Genomic DNA, 23,590 nt, shown 5'->3' on the forward strand with positions numbered 1-23,590 from the left:
ATCTTTAAATATTTTTATCACAAAAAAACGTTTCCACAGTTCATTAAAGTCTTCTTTTACTGACAGACTCTTCAGAGTCTTTGATAGAACAGAAAGAACGTTTCTTTTCTGGTGTTCAAATGAACTATACTCCCAAAATGAATATAAAGAGACACTGCCCTTTCAACATGCTCATAAATCTCTTTGAAGTTAGTAACAAAGCAATTTAAAATAAGTACTGCAGAGAGCACTGAGGTGTACAGCACAAGTTCTCTGAAATAATTACAAAAATGCAAGATGTTTTTAAAAGTTAACAAACAACATTCTACCACTGAAAAATAAATAATACACTTTAAAATGCTCACTAAAATATATATAGCTGGGTTGTTTTAAAGGAACATAATCCTCCCGTAATGATTTTTTTTCATGCAATGTTGTTTATTTCAATAAGCCATGCAATATAAACAAGATTTTACTTCCGCTGGCTGTTGTAACATAGCTTTATACAGAAGTTGGATTTGTAAGTTAAGAGAAAGAGGAGAGGAGGAAATCATCTTGAAACGAAATGTAGATCATGGGGATAACATCCAACCCAATTAACACAGGAAAACTGAGCAAACAAACTGACTCCTAACCAGCTTTAAAAGAAGAAACATCACAGAGGTATAACCAACAAAACATTATCAAATTCAATAATGCAAAACTGAATAACACAATTCTATTATTTGCTGGTAAGATGAAGAATGTACAGTGGTTTGGGTTTATTGTCTTAAACAGTGTATTGAAATCTCTGGAGCATAAGAGGTGCTACACATGTGTAACACCAAGCCCGGGTCTCACTGAGCATTAGGATAAAGAACTGAAGGCAACTCGGGGTTATTTCCATCCCCACGTTTCATTATCAAGTTATGCTAAGCATTTCTCGCACAGCCCCACCACTAAGTCTCCTGATAAAGCCAAATTAACTTCTGCAAAACTTCATCTTTTTCTTCCAGCAAAACAGCAGGACTGTCAGATGAACTGGTTTCAAGTATATGCATCCATTTAAATACACGCACACACCTCAGGAGTGCTGCACGTCGTTTGAAACAGGAGCATAAGAAAACCATAAACATAAAATCTATACCCCCCTCTGAGGACTTCAGACTCATTTCAAGCATACAGGAAAACTGCTTAAGAAATTGTGCAGGCTAGATTAAAATACATTCTTTACTTTGCAAACATTCTCTTAAAAATATGAAATATTCTGCATATGAAATTCCATATAGGTACTTGCATATAATATAGACAGGTTAAGAAAAAAAAGAGAGAGAAAACTTTTGGTCACCAAAAGTTTGTTTACCTGACAAACAAGTAGGAAGCAACTGGTATCCCAAAACAAAGTGAAGAATACCAAATGCTATATATTTTGTTAATTATATGCTTTTAAAAACAGAGCCTTTAATAACTAAAATTTGAAAAGCATTAATCATATTATGCCTTCTAAAATGGCTGCGGTGGGAAGCACCAGTTAAAAAAAGGTTTCCTTTGGATGCAGAGAAAGGAAAGCATCCTTATTTAAAAACAACTATATAGCAGTTCTATAAAGTGCCTGTTCGAGAAAACACATTAACAGATATTTTCCTTGTGCAAAAAAAAAAAAAACCAAACAACTTTTTTCTGCTCAGATCTTTGGAACATATATCCTACCCAGAGTTTGTGTTCATGCATTACCTCCAATTTCACTTACTCAATAAAACTTCAAATCTGCACCATCAAAATTATTTTGCTTGATGCAAACTGTCCAACACCCCCAATTCAGCTTTGAGGGCTTGAGCTAAAAAAAAAAAAGTCATCAGAAGACTCTGGTTTTCATTTTCTCATTTCTTAAGTTTTCTTTCAACTCATTTGCTTATTGTGCGTGTTTACTTTTGACTGTAAAAGTCCATTACCAAAGGCTGTGTTCCCAGGGGACAGCAAAACCACGCTGCATGCCACTGTAAGACACTTAAAATTTTAAAAAGCAGCATTTAGGATCAATCTAAAGCCTGAAAGAGATCTGGCTCCACTTTGAAATGCAAAATGCAAGACCTTTTGAAATGGCTTTAATATCAGAGTCTCGATAGTTAAAGTGTTTTGGAATTTATAAAGAAAGGTGCCTAAAAGTCAAAAAAAAAAAAAAAGGAAATCCGAAGCAGCCCAGGTTACTGTCACTTTCAGTTTTAGGCTCAGGTCCACCTGCAGCAAAGCACAGATGTTACGAACACAGAAACGGCACAGAAGGAAGAAAAATCCCCTCGGTCTGAGCCCACAGGTGCTGGAACCACTGCAGTGCAGCAGAGCCACACCAGCCCCTCGGTGGGCAGGTCAGGTACAGGTAAGGCTCCGGCAGCAAGGAGAGTTCAAATGCATCACACCATCCCTCTCACTCTCACCGTAACCTGGCTGCTGCCTATCACTGAATTACTAATACTGGGTTTAAGCTTTTCGGTGCCAAGATCCATTAGAGGCTCCAGCTGGAATTCTGGGCACGGTCAGAACAGAGAGTACAGTCATTTCTTTGTAAAGCACGAGGCTGCAGATTGAAATGTCCAATGAATAAACAAACAAAACCAACCACCCCAGAACACCACCAGTCTTTCCCCTCAAATCTGCCCTCCCTCCCAGCCCACTCCTGTTTTGGCAGTCCATCATCTCTTCTGTGCGTGAGAGGAGCTTTCACATCTCCAAGCTGGAGAGTAGAAAATAGGTACAACACTTATGAGAACAAGTAAGAATTACATCTAAATCAAGATAACAGATTTAAATGACTTAAATAAAATGCATGTACATTCAAAAAAAAAAAAAAAATATATATAGATATATTTGACCATTTTAGAGAAGCCACCAAGTGTTTATTTGATCTGAACTGTCTCTTGTAGGAAAGGTATTCTGAATGTACCAGTGCACAGCTGGTCTGACCAACCAGGAAGTTCGTGCTGCAAAGGAGTCCTTCTTGGATAAAATGTGTAATCAGGCTCATAGTTCAAGAGACAACTCAAGGATGCCATGTAGATATCCGCAAATCTAGAGAGACGTCTTAGGAAGTAGGTTGGATTCTCATCAGTTCTGAATAAGCTTCCAAACTGTGCGTTGAAGAAATTCCTGTTCATCTCCCTGTCCCCCAAATAAAAGAAAACAAAGAGAATGAAGTAAATGTACCCGCGCATATCCTTTTACCTGCCAGCATCCAGAACCTGAAGCAAGCAGTTCCTATAATCTGTCTTATTCATTACTCTCTTCCCATTGTACTTCAAAACACTTAAATGCACCACACAAGAAATCTTTGCACCTCTTGCACACATGTAGCCCAGATCTAGCAATCACAGTAGTAAACAGAAGAGCTTTGCACTTCTCCCATTAAAGCCAGTGGCAAGTTGCTTCTGACTTCAGAAACATGAGATCTCAAGTTTTCCTCTCTAGAGACTGCGAAAGACTTTTACCTTCATCTAAATCCTAATGATACACACTTGTCCCAAAAAATAAAAAACTTTAAATAAAAAAAAAATTGCCTTAATGTACCAGAAAGCTTAAATGCATCTTGGAATCAACTTATGTTTTTAGTCACTGCCAAGTATCATTCCCCCTTCATTCATTTCCACATTTCTGGGGAAGGCTGCTGGAGATACAGCTGCTGGCCTTGCCAACTTCACACTTCACACACCCTCCAGTTATAGACTGCTCCTTACTGACAGTAGATTTTTAGGAGTTTTAGCCCTATTATCTGCGATGAGTCCACTTCTAAATCCAGCCTAGTGCACAGCCCAGTTTCCACATATTCTAAAATGTATTGTACGTAATCTGAATAAATCATCTAAAAAAAAAAGTGACCTAAGTCTTGATACAGAAACACATTTTTAAATCATGCAGAAATAAGGCCGTGTGATCAATAGCAATGGTGACAGCTGAACATAGAGGGACAGGAGAACAAGATGAGAAGGAAAAGTATTTGATAACTGGATGTTACCTTTTCATGCAGAAACCAGTATCTGTTCCAAAGAAGGGAAACAGAAAGGGTTCATATGCACAAAACGTCAAAAGGGAGAAGAGCTGCACTAGAAACAGGTAGAATATTGCTTTATACAGATAATTTTAGGAGGTCTGTAACTACCAGGGAATATAATGGAGAGAAATTCTGAAGAAATCTGTGGAAGGCATCACATAGAACACTCGGCTACCATAAGGCATATTGCAAATTCTTCATCACCAGTGTCTTACCTCAATTCCTTTCTTTCCTTCTTCCATTCTTCTAAAATCATTTGTGAATCAGGATCACGGTGAACCTGGAATGTAAAGTATGGATGACAGGTAACTAAGGATGCCCTCATAAATGAGCCTTTCCATTAATAAACCCGTATCAGCTAACAGGACAAGGGCAATTCTTTGGAGATCAATATATATGGCAGGAAGCCATCCAGGCTGATCAGTGGAGGAAGGGGACAAGATTAAGACAACTCTTATTAACTAGCCACACAAATAATTGCATTTATCTGCAGTCAAAATAATGAACTGCAATGAGACAGGATGCACTTGCAACGTCAGTAGCCAGCATTTAGAAACTTGGCTGGATCCCTTCTGCTATACAGAGCCGATTACACACACACATAGAACAAACCTGCATGTGTTCCAGTAATCCCGTCAAGGTTTGCAGCCAGGTCATGGTTCGAATGTACTTCTCTGTGTTCATTATTTTAATCTCTGATCGTAACTCTGGAATAATTGCACCAGTGCGCCAGCCATGCTTCAGGGTCAAATCCTATTTATCAAGAAGAATTACTAAATACAAGTATTAGTCTTAAAAAGAACTACTTAAAAGAACTGAAGAATTTGACCATTGTTTATCCCAAAGGGGCACTAATTTAATTGCTTCTTATGTACAAGCAGAAATATAAAACCGTGGGACTTAACTGTGCCAACAGGCAATGGATTTTAGTTTCAGAGTAAGCTTCAAATCCTACGTTTTTAAAGAGACAGAAAGAACACATAAGCACTTGCATAAGCACTTGCAAATAAGCAGTAATTCCTTAGGTTTAAAACAAAAGGTAGGAAAACCCTCTTGTAGATGAGACCTTTGCTGCTGTCAGAAGTATCTGGAAGAAACTGTATGTTGGGTTTGTGGTATTAATATTTACTCATACATCTAGCTGACAGAAGGGTCCTATTAGGATCCCCAGCTATTCAAACTCCTCCAGAAATCTTGTTTTATTTAAAAATCTCAAAAGAAAGTGCGTTATATTGAATAATTGGGGAGGAAGAGAGGAGAGCCTTATCTTTTATCCTATTTTGTGAAAGTAAACTACTTACTGCCAAGTCACTGTAAATGTGATCACCAAAGTAGAGAACCTTAGAGCCCCTCCAGCCAGTAAGCTTCAGAAATTCATACAAATTACCCTGCAGAAACAATGACATGTACATTGTAGTGGCACACAACTTGCACCTTCACAGGCATAAAAAAGAAATCTAGTACACCCCTAAAAATATTTTCAGACCTAGAACCTTGTCCTCAGCTTATATATTATGAATCCCAAATTTTACAGGCAATTTCAGTAACGCTATCACTTCAAGAGCCAAGTGAACTGCAGACCTACAATATAAACATTCAATTTGTACCACCTCAGTCATTAAAATAACTCTCTTAAAAACATACCTACTTTTCAGAAGCCTTTATGATATCTAAAGAAGCTTGAGATTCTAGCAAATAGGAATTAAATTTGAACTGAAAGACTTTATTGAAAGCATACCTGTTTGTAAATCTGACCTTTCTGCAGCTTGTGAATTTTGTCCCAAAGCAACACTCCCCTTTCATTCACCTTTCTAAACGGTCTAGAATAGAATTATACATAATTGTTACATTGCTGTAGAGATTCTGTCACTTTTTAGGAGCAAATTAAGATTTTAATATTAAAAATATTTCTCTTTCAAAAGGAAAACATGATCTCTAGCATCTGAACATTTTGTAGCAGACAGAAAAAGCAAAGCACCAAAACTTCAGCTTTAGCCAGTGAAATGCAATGTATATATCCAGTACATCTATGATGTTTATAATATAATTTGATAATAACTGTTGAGAACTCAGGCAGGGATCCCAGGCAGAAGAGAAGTAACAGTGTGAATTGTCTGCCATTAAGAAGAAGAGAACACAAAAGAAGTGAAGATGTGTGAAAACACTTGCCCAATACCTCACTGGAACAGGCTGCCCAGGGAATGTTTGAGTCACCATGCCCAGGGGTGTTCAAAAGACACGTAGAGGAGGTTCTTAGAGAGACATTTAGCAGCGAACTTGGCAGTGTTACGTTAACGGTTCAACTCAATGATCTTAAAGGTCTTTTCCAATCTAAATGATTCCATGATTTTGTAAAACCGAACAACTGAAGAAGGAGGTAGAGGACTGGAGGCAAGACAAACAGCAAAGCTCTTTTTTAAATTAAATGGAAAAAAAGAGAAAAAAAATCCCACTTCCCTCTATCTCACTTTCAAATCCAAAGGACACATAAAGGAATAGGTCTTTTTCAAGTGTAAGAGTAGTGCATACGCATTACAAATGTGTTTACCTAATTGAACAACTAGTCCAAATAGTCCAGCCTGTCAGCCAGTCTGCCCTTTAAATATCATGTGTGACTAAAGAGAAAAACAGAAGCAATGAAAGACATTTCCAGATAAGGGGCTGATCCTGAAAGGCACCAAAATTTCTCAGGTTTATTAAGAAATACACTTCACCAGCTTACAAGTTCAGATGTTAAAAATAGCTTCTGTGACCCTAATTCAGTCCAGTAGACCTATAATAGCTACTGGAACTTTCTTAGGTAAGAAATGGTAAATATTTGGACTTCGTAATGGGTGTTGCCACATTCTGCAATGATCTTAAACAGGATTTCACCAAATATTCTTTCATTTTACATTGCATCCAACTTAAAACATTTCATAACATGCTCTATAGCCTTATATGGAATAAGCTGCTTAAATCATTCTTTACTGACTAAATACCCACCTTCGCTTATCATTGAAAAAGTTTGGTTTCTCAGCCTGTACAATGACCACATCAAAGAGATCCCTCCAGTCCTTGCCGACTATGAACTTCATCCCCTTGTCCCTAAAAAGGGCAGAGGAATATTAACAGTGAAGTGTAACAGAAGTGAAGTAATCTGTGCAATATAATGAATTACACTCAACAACCTCATCCTCTCCATCCTTTAAAAATGTGTAGTTGAACAGCAAACAATTGTTCACTTACACAAAGCTGCTGGGACTGTTTGTGATGAGAAACATCTTCTTGCCATGATCAGCCAGCTTTGCTAACACAGCACGAGTTTGTTCGGCATAGCAGATGTATTTTTCTGTGAGGATTGGGGAATATACAATATTAACTGAAAAAGCTTTCACAAGAATTTTCTCTGTATTCAACCTAAGGTTCAGAACATGTGGTTATACTTAAGAAAGGAACCTTAGACAAATTGAAATAACTCCTTCAAGCTTTAAAATTTAGAATTTCTAATCTTAAATACAAAAGCCAGAAAGATCATTATACTAGCAATGAAAAAAATCTTTGACAGGTTATCTCATTAGTACTTACCAATATCTGCTTCGATTGCTCTGTACATTATTCCTTTGATGTGGACATCCCTGATAGAATCCTGTCAGGAAAGCAACAGAGAACTAAAGAACTTAAAAATGTTTTAAGTATAAAACGCATGCTCACCACATAGCAGTAGTAATTTGTTTTTAGAACAATTCCTTTCTCCAAATTACACTTTGAACTTTACAGAAATGCCATGTGACATTCATTATGTATGTCTCCACTAGACAAAGGGTAAGCTTGTCCTCCAAGAAAATTCATGTATTTGGGAAGCACAAAACTGTATAGCATAGGGGCTGTTTGACAAAACAATTGTGAAAGGCTGCTCAGAAGGGTGATGTGGGGTGAAAGCCATATGTAGCAGCAAAGTCATCACAGATTTCCAATGACCTGTGGAGCAGAACACATTCCTCTCCTCTCATAAAAAAAAAGTTTGACGTCACATAGACTTTAGATTATGATCACCCCCAAATCCCCTGAAATTTATGAACAGATGAAAGAAGCTAAATGCTTAAGAAAAGTACCCTTAAGGAGTTCTGAAGGCATTTGACAGCTCTCCTGAGCCAGCTCTGCACCAGATCGCTTTGTTTAGGATAGTGGTACTGCCATTTTGGTACTTACATGGGGTATGTCCTAAACAGCCTCAATGGCACTACAGGGCAAAAAATGGCACTACAGGGCTTCCAAAATGTTGGTAAGGTTGAGCAGTACATAAGTTTCTACAAACGCTTCAAAAGAAATCACAAAAACGAGCCTTCTGACTCTATGTAACCACAGGCAGAAGGGAAAATTACTCTGTAGGTCAAAAGTTTCTTAAAACCTGTCTGATCTACTTGGGAAAATGAGAAAGTCAACATTTAGGTGCTTAACATGCTGAACAACTACACGAGTTTAAATACTTGTCAACAAGAGGCCAGGATGGATGCTTTAGATGGAAAGCTTGCGCAGAGAAATACCATCATCTTAAGCATGACCTCTTCTGTTCTTAAATAACAATGACATAATTATCTCCTCTGCAGGATACACCATGAGGAATCAAGAGGGTCAAATTACTCTAGCCATTATTACTAGATTTTTTGGAGACGGAAGAGGGGATAACAGGCAAAATAGATATGCCAAAAGCAAGAGACAGCAAATGGTCATATACTAGTGAAGACACAGAGGCAGTACAACCGAAAGCTCCAAATTGGAATTCCCTATAGCCTCTTACAATTCCTGCTAGTGAGAAAATAATACCTCTGATAACAATCAAAATAAGAATGTAAGCTTTATCAATGTACAGGAGCTGCTTCACTTCCCTGTTATCCAGCCCTCAAACCTACAAAAGAGTAGCAGCCCTAGAACATCAGATTTAAAACAATTTTCACATTACTCTGTGTTTCTTTTCCAAGGTCTACCTTCATTTTACTTACAGTTTTATGGTTGTATAGTAATAATTAGTCTATACAAAACCTTAAGTTGAGGTATTTGACTGGAGCTGATACAACAGGTTGAAGCTTCCTGAAGTGCCCACAGACAAGATGCGCAGATATGGACATTTACCTAAATCTTCAAAGCTAGTACCTTGACATCTTTGTACAGATGAACAGGCTCATAGTCAATGTTGTTTTTCAGAAAATATTCATTCACACAAGAAAGGAGTGTCATTTCTGGCAAGGAAAATATATCCATGAATTGCTTCATTGTATTTCCTTGTGAGCTCTATAGGGGCGGGAAGAAAAAAGACGGGAAAAAAGGGTCAGGCATTTCTCAGATTAGAATACTTTCATTCATTCAGCATAAACACTTCAGCTTCGCTGCCAATAATCAGCTTTTGCCATCACTGTTCACATTGCATTAGATTCTTTTTGAACTAACAAACTTTCAATAAAATAACTCCAACAAAGGTATTTGCTTTATTTTATGAATTAATATTGAGTCGTTACTCTTAAGAGCAGTATTTTAATTAATAAACACAGTGCTCAGCTAAAAGTCAAGAGGAGGACCTAGAGGCCTTCACTGGAAGCCTGCACTTCTATAAATAAGAAGTAGTGGGTATTGTGATAGGGGGTAGAGGTTTTGGTTTAGTTTTGGTTTGTTTGTTTGTTTGTTTGTTTGTTTTTAATAAGTGGCATGCTGATTATAACTACAAAACAATTTACCTCCTTGAAAAGAGATGATAAAAAGTTGTAAAAATCTACAACAACTCATACAGAAACAGCAGAAAAGATTTCTACTCTGCAAAAGCTGTAACTTCAGTTAAGTTCCACATAAACAGAGAATCTCATTATACAAGATCAAATACAAACCAAATACTTCTCATGAAAAAGAGGGGTAAAGCAACCAGACATCTTTGCTCAAGCCAGAACACTGGTCAAGATCACAGAAACACAGAATGATTGAGGTTGGAAGGGACCTCCAGAGGTCATCTTGTCCAACCCTCCTGCTCAAGCAGGGTCACCTCGAGCCGGCTGCCCAGGACCATGTCCAGATGGCTTCTGAACATCTCCAAGGATGGAGACTGCACAATCTCCTTAGGCAATCAAGCTGTGCTAGTGCTTACTCTCCCTCACAGTAAGGAAAGTGTTTCCTGATGTTCAGAGGAAACCTCCTGTGTTTCTGATTGTGCCCATGGCCTCTTGTCCTGTCACTGTCCTTTCCAAGATTAAGGCAAGCATAGACCTGCAGAGACCAGGGCATCCCACAGGGAATGCCAGGCCGATATCCAGAACCACTGCAGAGACTAGATTTGGGAATTCTAAGTTCAGTTCCTTAAAATAAGAACAAGTTTGAGAACAACAAAATGTTCCACAGGGCCTTTCATGTCAACACAGAATTAACACCCATAAGTAAAAAAGGTAAAATAAACTTGGTTTGTACTAAAAAGACAGCACTGTTCCACATTTGGGAAAGAAGAAGGAACCTACCAGCCAGAAGATCGATTTCCCCCACAAAGTCAAATTCTAAACTTAAAAGCTTTATCTTTTATCATTAGTCTTTTGTCAAATCCTCTTGCCAGCACTCTGCCAGCTCGTATGCAAGAAAAGCCTCCATACATTAACTTGCTGGTACATCTGCTAAGCCATTAGACCACCGGGAAGAAGTACACAGCTGGGGTAAAGCACCAGATATGGTTCACTTCTCAGCCTTTATCAGATTTGCTGTGCAACACTGAGCAAGTCACTTGATTTTTGTATGTTCTGCTCCTCTATCTGTATGACTGGGCAAGGGAACACTGAAAGAAGAAACTACAGCGAGTGAGAGAAAAGATTTTTATCACTTTAGAAGGCAAACTTCATATCTAGCACTGCAAGTCAGTCATGTATCAAGAAAATATAACGCCTAGAAAGAATAAAATGCAAACATTGCAAACCCAACACCCCTCCTACACAGTAGTTTGTGGTTTTACCTTTCCATAAAAGTCACTCATTTGTTCTAAAGGGACATGAGAACCATCATACATTGCAATGACTTCTTCATCTGGGACAACACTGAGGCCTCTGGAAAACAACATAAGCTTTAGTTCAGAAATCAGATTAAAATTTTCAAGTAATTACCAAATGAAAGTCTCACAGACTAACACTTAGATCTGTAGCTTATTAAAATACTAACAATACCATAGGAACACTTTCATCTGTTCGTTTAAAAAGCATCTTTCCTTACAGAACAAGTAACATTTTAACAGGTTGACACACACAGAACACATTCCAATTTTAAGTCCTTTTTACCTTCTTACGGGAAAAGAGCTAATTAGTCTCCATTGAAACTATGCCTCAAGGGTTTGTAAGAAGTAGAGTTTCTAGTTTCCTTAACACAAAGTAGTTCTTCATTCTGCCTTTGTTTCATACAGCACTGATGATGTGATAGTGTTTAAACTAGATTATTCTGCAGTGTGACCTTGAAGATTCAAGGGAAAGAAAAACACACTCAACTTTAACTAAATAAGAATTTATTTTAAATAGTATCAACAACTGTTTCCCAAAATCTAAGATTATTTGAAGGATTGTTGACAAGTCATTAAACAAAAGGGAAGAAGGAGACATCTCTCCCCGAAGTTTCTTTATCAACTCTTAAAATATTAAAGGCTTTGGTTTGTTTTGGTTTTGAGTGTTTACAGCATCAAGCATGCTGCACCAAGGTATCCAATACACTGCAGGCATGGAAACATCCTCACCAGAGGACACAGAAGCACTGAGGTTTTGCTTAAGATTAAAGAACACAAATGAAAAACAGATCATCTAGTCCCTTTTTTCCAAGTCCACTCATGTTCTTTTGCAACCTTGTAAGACAAATAGTTGACTTCAGAGCCTCCCTTTCTTGGCCTTATCCAAAGTGTTGCGAGGCATTAAATATAAATTAACTAGTGAGTGTAGAACTTTCAGTGTTTAGCATCCACACCAGCTCTGCAGTAGAAGGGCACAATACACAAACTTCCCCAGGGCTGCTATGGTAGCAGAGTCCCAAGTTAACTCGCTCTTTTATTGCATTTCTCAATGGTACATTGACTCGTGCATAGCTGTGTGCTACTGCTGGTAGGACTCCAGCATTGATATCAGTATTGTGCACTTACAAGGGAGATAATAATTTGGTTTTGTAACAGAGTTCAGTGTCACCCACCCCACAGCACAAAACACAAGAAAAACAACCAAGCTGTTAAGTATATACCAAGTAATATGATCAAAATTGAGAAGCACTGACTACTCTTCCAGTCTGCAGATAGCTATGCCAAGTGGTACTTGAATACTGTTAAAGAAAACACTTGTGGATCAGGAGCTACCTATGCACAAATCAATAGAGGACAATAGACACACATGAAATCCACAGAACAGACACACCTGTGTAGGCAAAGCCGTAGATTGGTTTTACCAGAAAACCCAGTCTTAACACAGTTCACAGCCCAGCTGTGCAACTACAAAGTTTACTTTATTCCACTGACAGCACAGTCAGTACTAAAAGCATCACACTTCACCTACAGTATGGCTCCCACTGCTGCTCTTGGAGACATGCAAAGTTAGAGGGATACCAGGATTGCTTACACGTCCCTGAAAATGAGGCTGTACACTTGGGGAAATCCTGCTGCTTTCAGTGGTATAATTGACCTACACACGTATAGAACACATAGAAGGTTAAAACTAAGAACTATAGATATGCAGCAACTGACAGCAAAGCTCAGTGTTGCTACATAAGAGAAAGGTAATCTTATTTTAAACAAAATTAAGAGAAAGTATTGAGTGAAATGGTACCTTTCACTCTCTCCCTTACACATGCTCACAAGTACCATGATGTGTGGCCTAACAGTCTGTCCATTATCACTTTGGGTGACGCAAAGAACAAGGGACAACAGCTCTTCAACAAATCTCAATGCCTCTCTAGTTTTCTTGACCAGTCATCATGTGCTAGATTTGAATGTGCCTTTTGTATTAGGAGTTGACAGCAGCTGTGATCTTCTGCCTCTTTATTTTGTCCCACTCCAAATCATAACACAACACTGCTGAGGAAATCACCGCCCATTTGCGCTCTCATCTAAGTCACTATACAGTTGTCATGCCACTGTTCTTCCTGACATCTTCTCTCAAATCCTTTAGGTCCTTTTCTGCAACCTCCACCCCCATACAGGTGTCTGGAGAAACAGCATGTAGATGTGCTGATATCTTGGGGACCAACTGATCCAGGCACGACCAGCACATACCAGCCTTTTGTCCCTTCTATCAACATTTCTTCCAGTGCTCTCACACAATTCCTTTCATACCTCATTCATACCAATCTTAACACTTCTACTACATAGGTCTACAGGTAAATGTACTTTTTATTACTTCACTCAGTCTCTAGTCTAGCAAACTAGCACTTTTCACAGTGAACAATGTGAAAATGTGACAGCATTTTTAAATTAACCTTAAAACTAGCAACCTTCATAAAGAGTTCTCCAGTTCCCTCCTAGACCTGCATCAATGATTCCTTTGAAACCACAGGATCAGGTTTTGTCAGTTGAAACATACAATAATTATTTTACATCCACATGTGTAAAACACAAATAAATGGTATAAAGTTTCACTCAGACTCTGAAGATACATACAAAACACATTGTTTTGGCAGCTTTAGGCAGCTACTATGTTGACAGTCTGAGCCTAATGCTGGATCAGTGTGACTTTCTCTCCTCTCTCCCAGAGGGCATCTCACACTAAGTAATAAATGAACAAATCAACAGCTATGGCTGAATCATCTACCCATCGGCCTGACGGGCAAACAAAAAGAAGTAATGAGCACATTATAATCATTTCATACTACCAGTCCCCCATAGTAAATCACATCAAGGTTGCGTTATCTTTTGGCCCCAAAAGAAAACTTTTTGTCCAATGCAGTTAAGAAAGGTGCTCAGGCTTGTTCTTTAATTTAACATCTGGTTACCAAGTGTGGTGTTCATGTCAGTCAAAAGTGTCCTGCTCCATTACAGCAAACCGAGCCATACTAGAAATTCTGCTGTCAAAGATCACATACCGTATGTGTATATCATGTAATGAAGCACAGCACCGAGATGGCTAATTCTACATCGAAACAGTAAACTCAAAAAGCGCCAGGCGGTGTGGACAGAACGCAGCTGTGCTCCATTCTGCAAGTATGATGTGGCTGATGCATCCAAACTTAAAAGCCCTGTGCAAACACAGCAAGACCTCTCAAGTGTCTCTACAACCTCACCAAAGTCATGCTAACAGGCACTCCGACAATTACTTACATAGAAAGCAACAGCGGAGAAGTCATCAGCGTATTTTTAGATGTCTTTCAGCACAATTTAACAGCCGGAAACAATGTGAGTCAGCACTATGTGACCAACCAGCCTGCCAGCTCCCCCAGCTCTGAACCGGGCAATCAGCTGGACTGTATCAGCCAGTAAACGTGGTACACACAGAGGTGCAAAGAAACTCCTTTCCAGTTAGACTACAACGTTCATTCACATCTGTGCTTTTCAGGGCACTGTTCCTGATATGAACCCAAGATGTAGGCTAATAAATGCAACTCAGAGAGTACACGTTTGTATTATAAATAGGAAATAATTTTACCCACCTGTAAACTGTTCCCAGCTGAATATAATGAAAAGCGTCGATCTTCATTAATAATGCCTGCAAGGGGAAAAAGAAATAGCTGTTTTCATCATGTTGACTATTCGATGTGAAAGTATAAAAATCGAAGAAATTTTGTCTATGACGTTTCTGTCTCAAGAATGCCTGAGTACCTTCAATTCAACTTCCTTCATAGCTTCCAAAATACTTTTATCAATGGCTTTTACCGAGGGTTTGCCAAATCATCATGGAAATATTATCCAGTGATCTGAGCTAACTCATGAAAAAAGATCTTTTCCTACTAGCAGATTCCTGCTTAGGTTTATTCTGTCTTCCTCTCCCCATCCACCATGAGAACAAAACACCCAAACAATTGTATACTTAGGAGCTATTACAAATAAAAAAAAAAAAAAAAAAAAGATTGCTACAAAAGAGAAAAATATGTGACAACACCCTTCCACATCAAAACAGTGAAAAGTCAGAAGACCTAAAAGCCCTATTCATTCTCTTTCGCCAATGTTCTCAGCACTACATAACGCATTACAAAGTTATTTATACATACCCGGTGCACATCATAATGAAGTCCTCTGATTGCAAAATTGGGATCATAATCATATTTTCTTATTTCTGCAGGGTACTAAGAAAAGACAGCAATGATTTTATTTTAAATCCATAACAAAAACAAATAAAAATGTTTCTGCATAATTTTAAAAGCCTATGTTTTCTATGCTTCTCATTTTTACCAGTCATTAGGAGGCTTTTTGATAGGTTGGTGAGATTTACTGGAACACAGGTACAGTGCAAGACAAGTCAAATATTTTTCCTAAATCCAAGGTCAATGTTTTAAATCTAAGTTGGACAGCCAGGTACTCTGTAGTGATCACCTTTGATCTTACTCAAAAAGTTATTTTAATATATGCACCATTGAAAACAAACTAAATTTTATTACCTTCCTAAAATTTAATACCTGAGTTACCTTGCATTGTGAAGTTTCTCCATGAAACAAACTACATGAATACAGTTTCCAACTCAAGCTTCCAGCTAGAAACCCAAGAACATGGACTGATTTACAGAAATACCTGAGCCTTACTGCTCACTTTTATTGAAGCAAAAAGCAATACAACATCATCAATATTAACAGAAGCACAATTCAAATTTTTTTGCTATTTTCAAGAAATGAAAAAAGCACAGCCATCTCTTTTTACTCCCTCTGTGCAGCACATACTCCTGATCCCAGATTGTCATGTTTGACATGTAAACAGCATCTGTAACACCTCGTTGATTAGAGATGCACAGGAATTGAATGTCTGTGTCATTCTTTCCTCGGCTTCTTTATAGATAGCATAGGTAGCTCACACCACCTATCAGGGTTTTCCAACATTTTTCAGTACAGGCCCATATTCAGTCAACTGTAATTTAATCCTGCTTCAAACATAGGTTAGCCATGAAAAAATATGTAAGCTGTGTGCCTTGGGCTAAGAGGTTTGTTCATTTGTTTTTAAAAGGTAAAATGCTTCAGTCATTCCTGACAAGGCTTGAGAAAACTATCACGTCTTTGATTAAACAACTGAAAGGCAATCCTACATTTCCCTCCTACAGACTACAGCGGTCTTAAAACCTGACAAATGCATCCCAGGCACATTCTCCAGCTTCTCTACAACAGTGTCCATACATATATGGCTAATTTACAAGCCTTTGGGGAAAAAAAAATTAAAAAAAAATATACAGCTTCAACAGAGGCTTTAGCTACTTTTACAAAAAATAAATAAGTCACAATTTCTCCACAGAGTTTTTATCTATGCTGAAGACGACTTGCTCTGCAACTGCTATAGATTGTGCTTGTATTGAGCACAGGCATCTACAGTTAAATAAAACAGTCCTTTCTCCTAACTTCTGAACTAACATCCCTACTACCACTTCCAGAAAACATGGGGGAGGCTTCTGATCTGAATGAAGAATGGCATCAAAAGCCTACAGACAGGTTGGGAAGATGTATAGATTTGGCCAAAGAACAAAAAGGAGAAAAGGAGACACAGGAAAACATCAGGGGAGGATACAGAATGTGATCAATTAAAACCTACAATGTACTGCACATGCCCCAAAGCACCCATATCAAGCCTGAACCAGGAAATTTATTTCTTTTTCAAATCTCCGCATACTTGACCTTCCTACTTTAATTTATTCTACTAGAAGGTTGTCTTTTTGATTGCATGCCAGTACGTACAATAAAAAGATTAACCCTACCTTGGCACACAAATCAAAGCTTCCTTACAAGCTAAAAAAAAGAAAAATAAGATAAAAATTGCACAGTTTGCTTACCCCACTCTTGGTAGGGATACATACAGGTGGACTGAAAGAGTAGTCCAGATAACGTGGTACGAGAGCCATGTATTAGGAAAGAAATAAACCTAAAAGCAAGAGTTTACATTCTAGACCTACTGTCACCTCCAAGATTAGCATTAAATTGATGTTTATTCTCTTGGACACACTTCAAAATTCCTCGCTTCCTACACCACATTTTGCAATTTCTGATGAATTACCTTACACTGTCATGACCAAAATTGGCCATCTTTTAGGTTGACTGTGACAGTCATAATGGGCAATAATATCTAGAACTTTTTTTCTAATGTTAAAGGCAAGAAAAACATTAACAGCATAAGTAGCTATAGAGATAGCACTAATAAAAGCTCTTGTCCCTCAATAAATTCCAACAGGAGATAATATATTTCAATAAGCTGTGTCAAAAAGTAATTACAGCTTCATTTATAGAACTCGAGAGCTTTTAATCAAGACAAACTGGAAAGTTATTACTACCTGAATTAATTCAAATATTAAAGACAGACCAGCATTTGAATTTTTTCTACAAGAATTAATCCTGACTCCTACAGTAACATCGGTTTTTGCAAGAACCGCATAGCCTTAATAAAGTGTATTTACACATCCTACAGAAATTGCTACCAAGACATGCCAAAATCTCAGGGAGATCAAGTTGTGTACGCTTGTAGCGCCCATGAAGTTTTGTTTGTTCCTCCAGGGATATTTATAGATGTTTATATATAACTCCTAACCTTTAGATTCAAACATGAAAGTAGAGTCACACAACCAATTCAGACTTAGGTTGTATAAAATACGCAAGGAGTTTTATTAATCAAGTTACTCTGTGGACTTTTTGCCTTTTATTTTCCTGTAAGTCCTACAGTTCATTAACTTTGACTCTTTCAGTCTGCATTTTCTTCACCCTTTCTCCCTGCAACACCTTCGGTTTCCCAAGCCACTCGTGCGTCCCCTGCTCCCTGACACACACTCACTTCACCCATCCCCAAACTACACAGCAACCAGCCCCAAGCTGCTCAGATGTCCCTGGTCACTGACACAAACAGGCTGCTCGGTGAGGCAACAGGGCTCTGCTGAGCTGAGCACTGACTTGGGTTTCTGTTGCATCCAGCCTTCGATTACAGCTGCGCACACCGCCCCTTTAGCCAACTCAGCCGAAACACCAGGGGCACACAGAGATCCTCACAAGCACACAGCGCGGTCAGAGACCTCCTGAGGACTCAGGTTAAAAATACTTCATATGGCAATGAAGCACTGCACTCACAGCAACGCATTCGACAGAGCAATGGTAACTTTTAAGCTTATCATCTATTAAGGTGACTCCAATAATTGACAATCAGGTTGCGGAGGGGGGGGACCAAAACAAGCCACCACCACCGCCACCAAATAAGGAATAGTGTTTTATTTGGTTTAACAATTGTCGGATTGTGCTCTGCTCAAAACTGCAGCTGAGAATAAACCAGGACTTCTGTTGTTCATATGCAGCTGTTGTACAAAATGTGCTACCAGGGAGCCAAGCTAGGACTGAGGCGTGAAAAGATGAGCCATACCCTTTCTCGGTTAGGAATTATTTATTATTGTTATTCCATTAATTTTACTTACCCGATGCTCATTAATAAGAAGATCTCGAGCAGCATTGAAGATCAGCGTGTGCAGATGTTTAGAATAAAAGACCAGCGTGTAGTCGTAATCAAAACCATAGATTTCAATGTCTGACAGGCTCATTTCATTGTTTGAAAAAATAGCATCCGGATTCAGCATGTTACTCATAATTGAAGGAACCAACTCTGGGAATAGGGGAGAAAACAAAAGAAAGTTATACCAGTCTTGTAGTGTTACTTAAATAAATACATAAAAATCTATTAGCAATTTCTAAATATAGATAAACCACGATGGAAGCTATCCTTAAAATTCTGCTATTGAAAATGTTGTTCCTAACTTGTCTTGGTGACTCGCAGTTTTAAATCAAAGCACACTTTTCTCTGTACAGTTTGAGTAAGAGAGAAGATGCATTGTGGCATCTTGCTCAGAGAACCCCAGATTCTATATTATTTTTTGCTAACTCTGTTAACACATTTTGTTATTGCTTTTGAAAATGAAGTTTGGAGTTGGGGGGGATATTATTATTATTATTATTACTATCATCACTTTGTCTTCTCCCATTATTTGGTCCAGCTTCTGCTCCAGAAGCAGAACTTACATTGTTTGAATTTGACATGGCTTTAATTTCTTTTTCTTCACCATTTCATGGTTATGACATTACTCAATTTCAACTTAAATAAGTTAACTTTATGTGATTGTCATACTTTCCAAACAACAGTTGCGTACACATCACTATGCCTATTAACCTTCTAACAAATCAGGGAACCAAAAATATCCTGCTTATTCTCTACACGCATGTACCTAGTGTGTGTAAATCACCTCCATTTTTAAGAGAATATGTCTCTTGATATTTGTTTGAAAAGTATACTGAGAAGTTAAGACCACTTACACTGAGCCATAACATATTAACATTAAGCAATTTTAGGACTAACAACATCATCAGTATAAAGGATGTTTGTATTTGTTGTTTAGAAAACATGGAAGAGCAACATTGGGAGGCTAAATGCTACCCTCCTGGAAGCATAAAACATTAGCATGTTTTCCGTCCTTTTCTTCCCATATACCTGTCTTTATAACCCAGCCTTCCTTACTAGTGGAAAAAAGGTGCAGCTTTCATCTTAAATTTGTGCTTGGAAAGGTGAGTTTAAAGAGAATGTGCTTTGTTTGGTTAGTTTCTACATATAAGTCGAGAAGGAATTGGTCAAGCTTATCTCAACATATTCAGCTCTGAGGGCAGATACACTGTGTGCTCCGCCACGGGAGGAAACCACCTCAACAAGGAAGGTAGGCATTGGGGACTCCAGATCTGTTAGCAAGATAGTGTTCCATTTTGAAAAATATTACCAACTCATAGAAAGGGAAATAACATTTCTTTTGTAAAAGCAGTTGCTGCACAGTTGACAGGCAGATACAATAAGAAACTTACAGAGATGCCAAATAACAGATGGTAATCTGGAGACATTCAACTTTATCAGATGCAGATACCCAGAGGAGCAGTTTCACCGAGTTTAATTACAAGCTTCAAATGAAGTCCAGCATCTCTTTCACCAGAAAAAGATCCTAGGAGTTCCCCACACTTAAGCTGACATCAAAAGCTATATCCTTCATTTCAGGGGATTTAGCAAAGTAACCCACAACCAAAACATTAGCTCCTCCTGTCTCCAGTCACTGTTTATAGGAGGGTAAATACTTTTATTCTATGAAAAAGGACATGAATCCTTTCATTAACTGAAGTGGTAACCATAGTTGTGAGTGAACTCCCAAAATCATGTTACAACACCCATTTTTGTATTATATTTAAAATATTTTTTCAAACATCAATTGTGCAGCCTGGTGAGTCACCATTTGTTTTAAAAATAAAGATATTTATATAACTATTTATAGATACAGAGATAAAGATATTTCAGATTTTTAAAAAGCTTGACTAGCGCCTGCCTGAAAACAGACAGTATAAACATTTCATAGCCATTAGACATTCTGGCTGGCAGACAGCATCCTAAGTGCTATAAAACCTTAGGTCGAAAATCAGGACTGCTTTGTCATCTCAACACTGTAACCAAGTGAAATGCACACACTTGAAGCCATTGGGTGACTTAGGCTGTAATAAAATATTCTGAATTATTCTAAAAGCACTTGCCTCATCTTTTGCCAACCCACACCCACTAACTGACTTATTTTCTCTCAACGTTACCCTACTCTAACCTCAGCTCTCATGTATTATTTGGGTGTGGTTTAGAATAAGAAAAAAGTTAATTCCAAAAACAGGAAAAGAAAAAAGATTCAAGATAAAATGCATTTACTTTCTTCTTCCTATCCCTTACCCACCCTCCAAAGTCCACAGCATTCTTCCGAGACTTCTAACACAGCTTCCTATTTCACTTATGAAATACCGCCACTATTCGATGTTTGCAAATGCTATGTTTGCAACCAGCACAGTGAAGCGCCAGTTTGCACTCCAGACTTTTCAGTGCAGGATAAGACCATGGTTGGTTTTTTTTTTCTTTAAAGGGCAAAACATGCAAGACTAAAGCATTATCCATTACCACTACAGGACAAGCTTTCCCACTTGATGTTGCGGAACACAGGCTGCCTCTTTCGGCCCTCTAAAAAGATCACATATTCAAGCACCTTGGTAGTACTCTTCCCATCAGACCAAGGGCAGAAGTAAGCAAGCTTCAAGCATTTGGCCCTAATCTTTTTGCCTTGCTGAAGAACAGGGTTTCCCAGAGTTATGCACATATCCTTAGTGCTTCACCCTGGCTTCAAAGCTTCACAGGATTTTTATGGAGCCTTATGCAAAATGAAGTTATCTAAAACTCCTCAGTATTTTAAGTTTTTGGAAAAGGAGCCTATTGCAGAAAGCTCTTCAAACAGATATCCAGCTTCCTGATTCTCTTTTTACATCTGCTTTTCTCCACAGATCTCCAACACCAGCCGCTGCCTGGTCCCAAGCTGGGTGGTGGGACCGGCTTCTTCCCAGAGGCACCTCCCCGGTGGGTCGGGTGGGTAGTGACCTCAAGCGCTCACCCCCTCTCTAGAGCAGGGGAAGGAAAAGGGGCACCCGCCCCTTCGTGTCCACCGGGTGTCCGGCTCTCAGGACCTACCCAGGGTCTTACTCGCGCTCCCAGTTTAGCACTGGAGCCCACCAGACGGGAGGGCGCTTTGACACCACAGCCGCGCTGACTCCAGGAGCACACACCGGGCGCTGCGGGACGGACCCACGCGGGGAAACCTCCCGGGTGGAGGCGCGGAGGGACCCGCACGGCCCCTCCACCCGCGTCTCTCCCACCCCCAACCCCTCTGGCTGCCGCAGCGGCTCCCGCTCGCTTCGCCAACCGCTCCCTCCTCTGCCAGCCGCCAACGGGCGCTCCTCCGCTGTCAGCCCGGCGCACCGCGACCTGCGGCGGGAGCAGGGCGGGCACGGCGGCGGAGCCGTGCCGGTGCCGCTGCCGCCTGCGGGCCCCGGGGCACCGCTCACCCTTGGTGACTCTCTTGGCCTCCTTGTAGCGCGACCACAGGTAGCTCTTCATGTCGGGCGGCGGCTGCCGCCGCTGCTGCGGGGCCACAGTGCAGTAGGGAGCGGCCCCGGCGGCGGGTAGGGCCCGGCACCGCCGCCCGGCCGCCCGCCCCGCCGCCAGCAGGGACCGCGCCGCCGCTGCCATGCTCTGCTCCGCCGCTCAGCCGCGCCGCTCCGCTGCCGGCTGAAGTCACTTCCTCGAGCTCCGCCCCGGGGCCGCGCCGAGGCGGGGGGCGGCACTCGGGCCGCCGGTGGCAGGTAACGGCGTCCCGCCTGCGGGCGGAGCGGCTGGCCCGGCGCCGCCAGTTGGTGCGGAGCGCTGGCCGCCAGTACGCCCCGTCGCTCTCTCGGCTCGTCTCCACAGCGCAGAGGCTTTGGCTTTCTGAAGGGCTGAGCCCGGTAGGCATGTCCCCGGGCGGAGCTAACACAGGGTCCCGACCAGGGAGAGCGAGCGTCCCCCCCGTCCGTAACCGCCGGCAGCATTTTATCAGCAACTGCTGAAGGTTTATCCCTCGGTTCAAGGTCAAGTGGAGCTGCCTGAGGAACATCCTCCAGGTTCACGTCTTCACCATACCTCAGGTCTCCTGCTGTACTGGGAACTGCCTGAGATTCTTCCACAACAAACACTCGCCAAAAGTGAGGTGTTCATTTGGAAAGGGAGGAAAGGCTGAGGGAGCTGGGTCTCTTTAGCTTGGAGGAGACTGAGGGGTGACCTCATTAATATGTATGTATGCTATTAATATAAATATGTAAAGGGTGAGCATCACGAGGATGGAGCCAGGCTCTTCTAGGTGACAACCAATGGTAGGACAAGGGGCAATGGATATGAACTGGAACACAGGAGGTTCCACTTAAATTTGAGAAGAAACTCCTTCTCAGTGAGGGTAACAGAGCACTGGAACAGGCTGCCCAGGGAGGTTGTGGAGTCTCCTTCTCTGGAGACATTCAAAACCTGCCTGGACACATTCCTGCATAACCTCATCTAGGTGTTCCTGCTCCAGCAGGGGGATTGGACTAGATGATCTTTTGAGGTCCCTTCCAGTCCCTAACATTCTGTGAAGTGCTATATACACCTGCTTACATCCCTAAACAAAACAAGCTCAAAACAAACTGGGTATATAATGTGTAATACAATGAATACCATGAAATCCCCAGAAGTCCTAGGGTGTTTTGAGGCCCTCATTACCTAGAGAAACATTTGCCGGTGATACCTGTAGACTCTGGCAGTCGGAGAACTAGAGCCATGGGAAGCATGGATGAGGAACAAAAAGACCAAACCACTTCCACAGCAAGAAGGTTACAGCTTCCATATGCAGAATTCCCAATGTGCTCAGAAACTTTCTTTACAATAAAAGGCAATTTTTTTTTTCTCCCTATATAGTAACCAAACATAGCTTGTTTGTCTACCAAGGACATCCACAAAACCCATTGTCACTTATGTCTAGAAGCTACACAGCCATTCCTCCCCATACATATCTAAAGCAGCAACCCAATACAAATGTGAGGATTTCAGACAATGTTTCTCTGGGCAAT

At 40.1% G+C, this 23,590-nt stretch overlaps 1 protein-coding gene across 1 annotated transcript; it reads right to left on the reverse strand.

The window, feature by feature from the left end:
• Positions 1–8: 8 nt before the first annotated feature.
• Positions 9–22,373, reverse strand: NT5DC3 (5'-nucleotidase domain containing 3). Its single transcript, XM_082066662.1, has 14 exons — positions 22,019–22,373; positions 18,541–18,725; positions 15,167–15,241; positions 14,609–14,664; positions 10,959–11,049; positions 9,134–9,271; positions 7,568–7,628; positions 7,229–7,331; positions 6,986–7,087; positions 5,739–5,820; positions 5,302–5,388; positions 4,613–4,753; positions 4,216–4,280; positions 9–3,114 (listed from the first exon to the last, which is right to left on the reverse strand). Exons 1-14 carry the CDS (start codon positions 22,200–22,202, stop codon positions 2,853–2,855), a joined length of 1,632 nt encoding a protein of 543 aa, XP_081922788.1. The 5' UTR covers positions 22,203–22,373; the 3' UTR covers positions 9–2,852.
• Positions 22,374–23,590: the final 1,217 nt, after the last annotated feature.

This window comes from Streptopelia decaocto (genome assembly GCF_964273445.1).
Source record: "Streptopelia decaocto genome assembly, chromosome: 1".
Lineage (NCBI taxonomy): Eukaryota > Metazoa > Chordata > Aves > Columbiformes > Columbidae > Streptopelia > Streptopelia decaocto.

Coding starts and splice junctions, on each gene's coding strand:
- NT5DC3 (XM_082066662.1), bottom strand. CDS start 22,202: ATGGCAGCGGCGGCGCGGTCCCTGCTGGCGGCGGGGCGGGCGGCCGGG. Junction 18,726..22,018: donor GGCCAAGAGAGTCACCAAGG/GTGAGCGGTGCC, acceptor CCCTATTCCCAG/AGTTGGTTCCTTCAATTATG. Junction 9,272..10,958: donor TGAGTGACTTTTATGGAAAG/GTAAAACCACAA, acceptor CCGCCCCTATAG/AGCTCACAAGGAAATACAAT.